Consider the following 12,154-nt stretch of genomic DNA (forward strand, 5'->3'; position numbering starts at 1 on the left):
CATTTGTGACAGCATGGATGGATCTTGAGAATATAATACTAAGCGAAATAAGTCAGACAGAAAAAGCAGAGAACCCTATGATTTCACTGATATGTGGTATATAAGCCAAAAACAACAAAAGAACAAGACAAATGAGAAACAAAAACTCATAGCCACAGACAACAGTTTAGTGGTTACCAGAAAGTAAGGGGGAGGGGGTTGCAGATGAGGGTAAAGGGGATCAAACATATGGTGATGGAAGGAGAACTGACTCTGGGTGGTGAACACACAATGGGATTTATAGATGACGTAATACAGAATTGTACACCTGAAATCTATGTAGCTTTACTAACAATTGTCACCCCAATAAACTTTATTTTTTTAAAAAAGAAATAGGTGGCTACATATGCTCAGATTTTCATATCTTTGAGAGTCATAATTGATAAATTAATCTTAGAATGTCACAGGTCATAACCTGCCCAGCCACACACGCTGACATGCAGCTTGCAGCATGGAGGGCTCCCCACGTGAGTTCCACAACACGCTCACTCATCTACACCCTGTTCCACACCGCCAACCTGCCACTCATCCTCTAAGATGTCACAGCAATACATCACACTGCCCTGAAAGTTTCTAAATGCTTACTCTTGGTTTCTATAAATTTATCTTGCTGCAGATAACAAACATCCCCAGATTGATGCTGGTCCAAGAACGCATTTTGAGGAGCTCTGGGGGATAAAATTTCTGAGAAAAGCAGAGAGGAGCATCAGTAAGAATGTTTGACAGTTCAAGGCTCTAAGGAAAGTGTATAAGGAAACAATGGATGTATTTCCTGGTTTTGAACTACTGTATTTCATCAAATCTAAGCATCCTTAATTGTAAAACACATCACTATTTTATGTACCACTGAGAAAAACACTGTTTTTTAACTGACAGAAAACACTGTTTTTTAACTGTAATTAAACTGACAGAGGACTTAATCTAACACACGGTTTGAGTTTAAAGAAAGTATAATACAGTTAAAAAAAGAAAAAAAAAAGCAGTGGTCCTTAGGATCATGAAACATAATATTTAAAGTTTTTACAACTTCTATAAGGAATATACAATAAAGACAAATGTAAATATATTACTTAAGAAATCATGATGGAAAACAGATAAAAGAAAAATTGCACTAATGCATTTTCTGCTAAAAGGACAAAACAACATTAGTTATGGTATGGGGACGGAGTCCCAGAGAGCAGTTTCCAGGCTCTCAGGCTCACGTGGGGAGGTGCTGGCTCGGGTCGTGAATGACCATCAACTGTGACTGCTTGGCCATCAGCTGTAACCGGTTAGCCAATTGGCTACTGATGTAACTGCGGGGCTGCGTTGATTGGTTGGTTGGTTGGAAGGCAGAGAAGTGAATGGCGGACTGTGGATTGTGTGGCTACTACTATGTGTGTCTCGAACGGCCGCCAGAGAAAATATAGTAGTATGATTCCCCTATCTATGGCTCCGTGGGTGTTCCTTTTTGGCCTCACCATGTCCTGCATTCTTACGTGGGGAGCGGGACCAGAGGCCCTGCAGGCCGCCCCGCATGACATATGGGAATAGAAACATTAGATTTAAATTTTCATCATTTATGAGAACACTGCTTTTTTTTTTTTTTGGCCACCCAGTTTATATTCATTCTTTGTAATAAAGCCCTGAGTCTAATCTGGAAAACCATTGCTCTCTCATCCTCAACCTTATGGTCTAGAGTAGCCCCCACTGGCCTAAATTGACCAGCATCTCCCACAGTAACTAGTGAACTAGGAAGGGGCTGTAACTCAATTGCAAATAATGAAATTCTAGGAGATACTGGGCTGAAGCATCTGAAAAACAGAAACTTTCTTTGTCCTCCAGGAGTTACTGGGAGAGGATTTTCCACCCTCCCACATGATATGGCCTGAAGATGGCGAATTCCAGAACCCATGCAGCCATCTGCTGTCACAGGGGAGAGGTGTCACTGTTGGAAAGTAACTACGTACAATCTGAGAAAGCCGAGTCTGACATGTGTTCCGACAACAATATCCCTGCAGAATGTGCCTACTGGGCCAATGCCTCAGAGCCCCATTTTCTCAGGACTGGGGTGTGGACTTTCATACTCCTTGTGGTTATGGTAGGAGCCACTTTCCCCCAGGGCCTGCTAAGTAAATACTCGTCTTCTCATTCTCACTTCTGTGGCGCAGGAAAAGCGTTCAGTAAGTGAGCTTTGTTGGCCAAAAATCTAAAGTCGCATTCCCTAATCAGTTTAATCAATAATGAAGATAAAATTATAATCACCATATGTCTCATTACTGTGTCTATCCCTTAGCTGGTTCTAAACATAGGAGAAAAGTAAAGAATTGCTAATGATTTACTCAAACACAACATTATTATTATCCTTATTTTATATATGAGAAAACTGGGTGTCAGAGAGGATGAGCAATTTGCGCAAGGTCACTAAAAATCTACAGTATGTGGCAGAACTGGCACTCAAACTCAGGGACCTCTCATTAACTCTGAAGTCTTCATTTTTTCCAATGTGCTCACGTGCATGTATTTCTGCTTATTAAAAACAGGCACACTCATCTCCAGTCTCTATCAAGATTCTGGAAACTATCTGTGGGGTGGAGGGAAGAAAAAGGGAAATGAACTCACATTTACTGCGAATTCTGTCTAACCCAGACACTGTCTAAGCCACTCATTTGCATCACATACCCCAGCCTCACAACCACCTCCAGGAACCTGCAGTAGGTAAATAAGAAGCAGGCACTCAAAGCTCGCATGCGGTCCATTTGCTAAGTCCGTCTTGAAGGCCAAATATTGGTCTTCAGCTATCAGAAGGCTGTGACAAGTAGAGTGCTCACTAACAGCGCATTCACTAACAGCGCATTCACTATCTGCTTCATTCACACACTTACTGAAAAGTTCTTCTCAATGGCACAGAACACAACATCCACACAGAGGAACACCCCCGTGCGGCCCACACCAGCGCTGCAGTGAACAACGATGGGTCCGGTGAGGTGGCTCCTCCTCACGTAACGAACATACTTTATGAAGCCATCTACTGGGGTAGGGGTGCCATGATCTGGCCAGTTAGTGAACTGCAACTGTTTTACAATGTGGCTAGTTCCTGTCTGTTGAGAGAAAGGGAAAGCGAGGGAAGGGAGTGGGGCGGGGGGGTGGGGGGGGAAGAGAAAAGAAAGATTTATCAACTTTTTTATATTAGAGATCTCATTTCAATTTCTAATATACCAGTAATAATAACAATGGCTATATGGTACTATAATGATACAAATAAGAATACTGCAGGTGACAGGAATTGAGCACTTAGTGTGCGCCAGGTACTGTGCTAGGTACTTCATATGCATGATCTCATTTAATCCTCACAGCAACCCTGGGAGGCAGGCACTATTTTATCCTCATTTACAAATGAGAAAGTAAGAATTAGGGTAACACAGATGTACGCTAGGTCACATGTTTACCGCTGGGACTGTCATGTAAGCCTCCTGAATCCAGATCTAACATCTTTCTTCTGCACCATGAGGCTGCAGAGAAAACAAGAATCCAAAAGATGGCCTAACACGTTACGAATAAGACAGAATAGCAATCTACCTTAGCTTAAATAGCATGACACTAAATTCAATTAACACAAGTAGGTGCTATCATGCTGCCTGGTGATGAGGACAGGGTGGCTAACGGCCACGTGAGTGGACTATGGCCCCACTCTCGTGCGGAGCCCCCTGCAGCTGGGGTCATGAACCCCTCCTTAGGGTTAACAGATAAAGCATTTTGAATTCACCCATCATCCCTTCCAAAGGATTTTATAACTCCACCCTGTCACCAATGTGAAGCCCTCATTTTACTTCACTGGGGACCCTCATGGGAAAACTCAGGATGGGTTTCTCACTTCCTCTTCTGCTTCCTCCTAATGCATCTCTTTTTCCTAAGTTCTAAATAGAAAAGTCAAGTTTGAATCATTTGTACGTGAAATTGAATGATGAAACCAATACTTGAAAATCCTGCGAAGGAAGGCACCACGTTTTGGCACTCTCACCCTACCACACATTTTGGGGGTTAAGGCTCTCCTGCACTACTGACCATAAGAACCTGCACACAGGTGGGCCTCAGGGCCGTCCTGACACTGTGCCATGAAGACAGAGCCCTCATGCAGATTCCCCAAACATGAACCCCATGGTTGTGAGGTTTGCAGGTGGACCCCAGCATCTGAGCCCACAGACAGATCATTCCTCTGTGCCTCCCACCTGGCCTGTACTCTCCAAGCATGCTGTCCTTCTGCCATAGCACACGTCACACATCATTTGGGACTGATATGTTTGGTATCATCCTTCCCCACTAGAATGTTTACTCAAAGAGTTATGTGTCTGCTTTCTATCGCCAGCACCTGGTACAATACCTGGTTAACAGGAGGGAATCAACAAGTACTAGGGGGGTGAGGGATCAGGTGAAGCCCCAGGTGTACAGCACCTAGCACAAAGCCAGCGAGCTCTGCAGCGGTGTCAACCAGTGTTATTATTCTGGGCCCCCTGCTTCCCTCTCAGGGTGCTGACCCTCCTAATATTCTTTAGGTCTATCTTTCCCCATCCCTTCCTTCTCCTCTATCTCTTCAAGTTTTCCATTTGCACTCAGGTGCCCCACCCCACAGCAAACTCTTGGAAGCCCTCATCACTTCCTTAAATGTTTCCTCCACTTCCTTGCCTTGCCCTAGTTGATCATGACACCTTCTTACTAAAAGTCTTCAATGTCTCCCAATTATCTTCATAATAAAGTTTCGTTCCTTAGCTACAATCCAAGATATTTCATGTTCTGGCTTGTCCTTGTTTGACTTCTATAGCTTTATCTTATCTCTCATTACTTCCTGGCACTGAAATTTTGTTCCAGAAACACATAACTACTTCCATTTCTTTATACATACTCCATACTATCTTGTCATCTCAGTCATCTATTTGATCTTCCCACCTTTCTCATTTGGGTAATTCTCAATCCAGATGTCACTTCCCCCAGAAAACCTTCCCTCAAACCCCAAGTAAAGCTAATATTTCCTTTCTGAGCCCCCAAACCCCATACAATCTCAATGTTACCACTGAGCAGTAATTGGAAGTATCAGTGAGCATGCCAAACTGCCCACTACTCAGTAGGTAGAGGCAGTGCCTGGCACAGTGATTAGCACACCTTACGGACTCAATACACACCTGTCACACTTGGCAGAAACAGCCAAAGTACATCCCAGGATTAGGCAACTTCCAAAACTCACTCTCCCCGTCCCACCTCCCCTTTTCAATGTTTTCATCTCTCTAGCCAGAGTTTAGTAAAGCACAAGGAGAAATGGTGGTGTCTTAGTTTCTGGTACCAGAAAGAAGTAAAAATAAGTTATTTAAAAAGTATACTCAGTTTATATCCCATCCTACTCCTAACTTCTTATCCTGACACATGTGCTTATATAATGAAATATATATATATGTATATATATCTGATACCGATTTTTAAAAAACTTACAGACTTCCTCACAACTTGAAATATTCGAATGATGAAACACTGAAGTATCTGGTAGTTCTCCAGGATGATACAACAGTTTTTCAATTCCAAAGGCTTCTTCATAGAAATGGGCCAGTAATGGTGGCATTTGACAATTCTATCTTCTATCTCTCTGGTTATCATGACAATAACATTAGAGTTATTTTCCAAAACCATTTGCCAAAAGTCATCTGTGGTACCTGGCAGTGGTCCTTGGGTAGCGATATAAAAATACTCTTCTCCAGCATTGGTTATTCTAATATAACTAGCATTAATGTAGTCCTTGTTTTCTCCAAGAGGAACACGTGTTGAATCATCTATTACAAAAACAGAAACATCTGGCAGATAAAGGAAAAGTGGGAGACGCAATATACCCAGACTTCATGAAAGCATTTCACACAGGCAAATCCATTTACCTCTTTGACCAACAGAGGAGATGACATAGGAGTTTCTTTTTAAAAGTGTTATTTGAGTCCATGATTTGAAATCTTCCCTCCCTAAAACCTATCAACATGATGTAAGAAATATACAATTAGGGAAGTTTTGTTGTTGTTTTTGTTTTAAATTAGTTTCTACTAAACAGAGAAGGATGCCATCAGTATTCAGACACTTCAAGAGATTTCTGTTAGATGTGATACAGGATTAGGGAGGTACCACTAGTCTGCAACTCAACGCAGCAAAGGAGATGTCTGAGGAAGCAAGCAAACGACACTCTCCTACAAGTCTGAAGAACCTGCAAGCTCAATAGTGGCTTAAAATTACAACTCAGACAACTACAACTCAGCAAGGGATCCCCTGCTCGAAACACAAAAATGCCTGAAAGATCCACATATCAGAATATGTGAAGGTGAGCAGATTTAAAAGAGCAGGGGAGGCAGGACAGGAAGAAGGACAGGGACAGCTGCTGCAGATGCAGTTCAGCACCCACAGCAGCTCCAGTGAGAGGCCACAGGGGACGGAGGAATGGATCTGCAATGCTCACACTGGAGCCTGGAGCTTACGAATGAGCAGAAGCAGTGGTCCCCCGAGAAAAGTCATCTCCCTTCCCTTCTCCACATTGCAGCAAACCTCCAGTAGAGGTGGCTGGGAAGCTTAACACAATACAACAAATCTGACAGTCATTACTGGAAGCAGGGCAGAGCCAGGGTCCAAACTTGCCTCCATAGCCTCATCCATCCTGACAAAGCCTAGTAAAGAAAGCTGAGAAGCACTAGACAGGGTTGCAGTGCCCATGACCACTGCTGAAAGAGTTGTGGGAGTTTGAGCTAAGTTCCCTAGCAATACCAATCCACTCAGAGAAAGGTAGAGAAAACTGAGATGGCTTAAACAGTACATCAGGGCTGCAAAATCATGAACTCACCCCCTTCCCAGAGCCAGAGACCATTACTAAAAAGGAGGTAGTGCTGGGAGTTCATAAAACTGGTTCTCCACCACCCACCACATACCGCCACCACAGTGATAATGTCCTGTAATCAAGGTGAGCTGATCACACAAGGGATATCTACCATCCTAGAGGATAAAGAACATATTTCCTTTAATCAAAGTGACACAGCTCCACCTCAACCCCAGAGGCACAAATAGTGCAGGTAGAAGAAAACAAAACTTGTGCTATAACACCATCTACTGGAAAAAAAAAGAAAGTGTTTTACATATCAAATCTGCTAAATTGTTGAGAGCAAAAGAGTAAAGAAGAAAAGAGGTCACTACCTCAAACACCCAGGCAAAGAAAACAATCCATCAAATACCGTGAACAACCAAGGTGACATGGGAGCACAGAAAAAAAAACTGAAGTCTCCAGAAATCAAACTTAAAGTTATGAAAGACTGTGATTTAAATCACAAGAGAATTTAAGATGGCAGTTATGAAGAAGCTAAATGAGATATAAGAGAACACAGAAAATAAGTTCAATGAGCTCTGGAAGAAAATTAATGAACAAAGGAGTACTTTACCAAAGAGATTGTAACTATAAAAAGAGCCAAACAAAAATTTTGGAGCTGAAGAATTCAATAAATGAGATGAGGAATGCATTGGAGAGCATTTGAAACAGCAAACCAGATGGAAGAGAAAAGTAGTGAGCTCAAAAATAGAAACCTAGAAATGACCCAGAAGGGAAAAGAGAGAGAACTAAGAGTAAAAAAAAAAAAAAAGAACTCTGTGAGATCTATCCGACTGCATTACAAAGAGTTACCTAAGGACAATACCTAAGAGTTACCTGGAGAAGAAAGGGAGTAGGGAACAGTGAGCCTATTCAAACAAATGAGCAATGACAGATTCCTAAACCTATGGAAAGAGCTGTACCTTCAAATCCAAGAAGCTAACAGAACACCCAATTATCTCAATGCAAAAAGACCTTTTCCAACACACGTTATATTTAAACTATCAAAAGTTAGTGACAAAAAAAGAATTCTCTAGGAAGCCAGGGGTGGGGAAGACTGTAACCTACAAAGGAAACCCCATTAGATTATCATCAGATTTTTCAACAGAAACCTTACAAATCAGGAGAGAATGGAATTAAATATTCAGAATATTGAAAGAGATAAACCACTGGCCAAGAATAATATATCCAGCAAAGATATCCTTTAGGAATGAAGGAGAAATAAAGACTTTCACATACAAAGGCTGAGGAATTTTACCACCACAAGACCTATATTATACGAAATGTTTAAAGGAGCTCTTCTACCTGAAACAAAAATACAAAAGTATATAAACTGAGTAAGATGACAAACAGACAGAAGCAGGAAAATACAACTTTATTTCAGAATAGAGTATTAAACACTTAACTATAACATAAAGGTTAAGAAAAAATAATTTTAAAAAAAGACTATAACTTTTGCAATTTAGAAAAAATGCACAGCATAAATAGAGATAATTTGTGGCAACAAAAATATAAAAGCAAAGGAGAAAAAGGGCTGAACTTGCACAGGTGAATGAAGATGAAATGCAATCAGAAGAAAAAGGATGTATGAGACATTTTCACATAAACCTAATGGCAACCACAAAACAAAAACCTGAGACAACTAACATAAAAAAAAAATGAAACAGAAGAATCATAAAAAAAATGTAACTAAAATAGCAGACAAATATATTGCGCTGAGTGGAACATGTCAGACAGAGAAAAACAGATGCAATGTGATTTCACTTATATGTGGAATCTAAAGAACAAGATAAACAAACAAAACAGAAACAAACTTACAGACACAGAGAACGTTTTGATGGTTGCCAGATGGGAAGGGGGTTGGGGGTGAGTGAAAAATGGAAAGGGATTAAGAAGTACAAATTGACTGTTACAAAGTATTCATGAGGATGTAGGATAGAACACAAGGAATATAGTCACTATTATTGTAATAACTATGTATGATGTCAGACAGGTCCTAGATTTATTGGGGTGATAGATAGGAGGGAGGTTGGAGCAGGGTGAAAAAAGTGAAGAGATTAAGAAGTACAAATTGGTACTTACAAAATAGTCATGGGGATGTAAAGTAAAGCACAGAGATTATAGTCAATAATATGGTAATAACTATGTATGGTGCCAGGTGGGTACTAGACTAGTCAGGGGGAATCACTTCTTTAATTATATAAATGTCTAACCACTATGCTGTACACCTGAAATTAATATAAAATAATATTGAACATCAAAATAAATAAGTGTAGGAAAAAGAAACAATGGTAATACAGAATAACCAAAAAACAAAAGATAACATAACTGTAGTAAATCCTCATCTATTGATAATTACCCCAATGGAAATGAACTGAACTCAGCAATCAAGAGACACAGAATAGTGGGGTGGATTGAAAAACAAAACCCAATTATATGTTGCCTACAGGAGATCCATCTCAGCTCCAAAGACAAATATAGGTTCAAAGTGAAAGGGTGGAAGATGATACTCCAAGCAAACGACATCCAGAGAAAATCAGGTGCAGTCATACTTAGATCAGACAAAATAGATTTCAAGATATAAAAGCTAATAAGAGATAAAAATGAACATTTTATTATAAGAATAAAGGGGACAGTTCACCAAAAAGACATAACACTTATCTATCTATCTATCTATCTATCTATCTATCTATCTATCTATCTATCTATCTATCTATACACCCAACTTGGGAACGTCAAAATATACAAAGCTATCACATCTAAAGGGAGAAATTCACAAAAATACAATTATTATAGGGGACCTAAATACATCATTGACAGCAATGAATAGATCATCCAAACAGAAAGTCAATAAGGAACTATTGTCCTTACTTGACACAATAGACCATATAAACATAATTGATATTTATAGAACTTTTCATCCCATAATGACAGAATATACATTCTTCTCAAGTGCACACAAAACCATCTCAAGGATATACCATATGTTGGGACACAAAACTGATCTCAATAAATTTTAAAAGACTGAAAACATACCGAATATATTTTTTGAGCATAATGGTATGAATCTGGAAATTAACTACAAGAAGGTAGAAAATCTATAAATAGGTGAAGATTAAACAGCATACTACTGAACAACTACTGGATCAAAGACACAATAAGAGATCAAAAGATACATCAAGACAAATGACAATACGACATACCAAAATTTTGGGGATGCAGCAAAAGTGGTAGTAAGAGGGAAGTTTGTAGCATTATAGGCATAACTCAAGAAAGATCCCAAGTAAATAATTTAACATTATTCCCTAAAGAGCTAGAAAAAGAAGAACAAAGCCCCACACAAGTTGAAAAAAGGAACTAATACAAATTAGAGTAAAAATAAATGAAATGGAGAACAAAAATACAATAAAAAAATTAATGAATAGCTCGTCCTTTCAAAAGATTATCAAAATTGACAAACCTCTGGCTAGATTCACTAAGGAGAAAAGAGAGGAAACTCACTCAAAAAAAATCAGAAGTGAAAGAGAAGTTACAGCATTGACCACAGAGATACAAAGTTTTATACAAGAATACTATAAAAGGCTACACACCACCAATTTTGAGAAACTAGAAGAAATGGACAAATTCTTAGAAATATATGACCTTCCTAAATTGAGCCACGAAGAATTGGAAAACCTGGAAAAACTGAAGAATTGAAAAAATGATAAAGGAACTAAAACAGTAACCAAAAATCTCCCAAAAAATAAAAGTCCAAGACCAGAGGGCTTCACTGATAAATCCTACCAAACATTCAAAGATTTAATATCTATTTATCTCAAACTCTTTCCAAAAAATTGAAGAGGAAGGAATAATCCCTAACTCATTTTATGAGGTCAACATTACATTGATACCAAAACCAGGCAAGGAAAACAAAAGAAAGTTATAGGCAAATATCTCTAATAAACATAGATGCAAAAATCATATACATAGTACTAGCAAATACAAAAATACATTAAAAGGATAATACATCACAATTAAGTGGGGTTCATTCCAGGATGCAAGGATGATTCAACATCTGTAAATCAATCAATGTGATACACCACATTAACAAAATGAAACATAAAAATCATATGATCATATCAATAGACGCAGAAAAAGCATTTGACAAGATACTACATCCATTTATGATTAAAACATTCAATAAGATGGGTATAGAAGGAAAGCACCTCAACATAATAAAGGCCACATATGACAAACCCTGAGCTAAATATCATATTCAATGGTAAAAAAAAAAAAAAAAAAACTGAAAGCTTTTCTTCTGACATCAGGAACTGGACAAGGATGTCCACTCTCACCAGTATTATTTAACATAGTACTGGAAGTTCTAGCCAGCGTAATAAGACAAGAAAAAGAAATGTCATCTGATTGGAGAGGAAGAGGTGAAAGTGTCTCTATTTATAGGTGACACACTATATATAGAGAACCCTAAAGATTCCACAAAAAAACTATTAGAACTGATAAATAAATTCAGTAAAATAACACGATACAAAATTAATATTCAGAAATTGGTTGCAATTTTATACACCAATAACGAACCATCAGAAACAGAAATTTAAAAAAAAGAAAAAGAAAGAGAAATTAAGAAAACAATCCCATTTACAACTGCATCAAAAGAATAAAATACCTAGGAATAAATTTAAAGAAAGAGGTAAAAGATGTAATTAAAAAACTACAAGACGTTGAACATTTAACAGACTTGAGGTATAACTGTCCTACATAAACACCCCTGAAACCATCACTACTATAAAGATAATTTAACATCTCCATCACTGCTAAAATGTTCTCATGCCCCTTTGTAATCTATTCTTGCTGCATCCTCAAATGACCTTACATTTCCTTGGTGCCCTAGCATCCCTGGTGTCTTTTGAGTGTCCTAATCTCTTCTTATGAGGATACCAGTCATGTTGAATTAGAGTCCACCCTAATGGCCTCATTTTAACTTAATTACTTCTTTAAAGGCCCTATCTCCAAATACAGTAATATTCTGAGGTCCTGGGGGGCATAGGACTATAAAATATGAATTTTGGAGAAACAAAATTCAGTCTATAATGTATCATTAGTTTGGCATTTTTTTATTGCTGAGTAGTAATTCCATTGTGTAGGCATATCACGTTTGTTTATCCATTCACCTACCATTGAACATTGATTTGTTTTCAGTTTTTGGCTATTGCAAATAAAACTGATATGGGCATTCCTATGAAAGTCTTTATGCAGACATATGTT

The 12,154-nt window shown here is 38.7% G+C and overlaps 1 protein-coding gene across 1 annotated transcript in view; it reads right to left on the reverse strand.

Annotated features, from left to right (window-relative positions):
- Nucleotides 1–12,154, reverse strand: part of PTPN20 (protein tyrosine phosphatase non-receptor type 20) — a gene marked incomplete at both ends in the record, with an annotated part of 54,019 nt that overhangs the window by 18,148 nt on the left and 23,717 nt on the right. Inside the window, 2 exons of the mRNA XM_081075434.1 lie at nucleotides 2,904–3,119; nucleotides 5,500–5,834. Of these exons, the coding sequence (XP_080931560.1) occupies nucleotides 2,904–3,119; nucleotides 5,500–5,834 (551 nt within the window). The remainder of the gene's footprint in view (nucleotides 1–2,903; nucleotides 3,120–5,499; nucleotides 5,835–12,154) is intronic.

This window comes from Rhinolophus hipposideros (assembly GCF_964194185.1).
Source record: "Rhinolophus hipposideros genome assembly, chromosome: 15".
NCBI lineage: Eukaryota > Metazoa > Chordata > Mammalia > Chiroptera > Rhinolophidae > Rhinolophus > Rhinolophus hipposideros.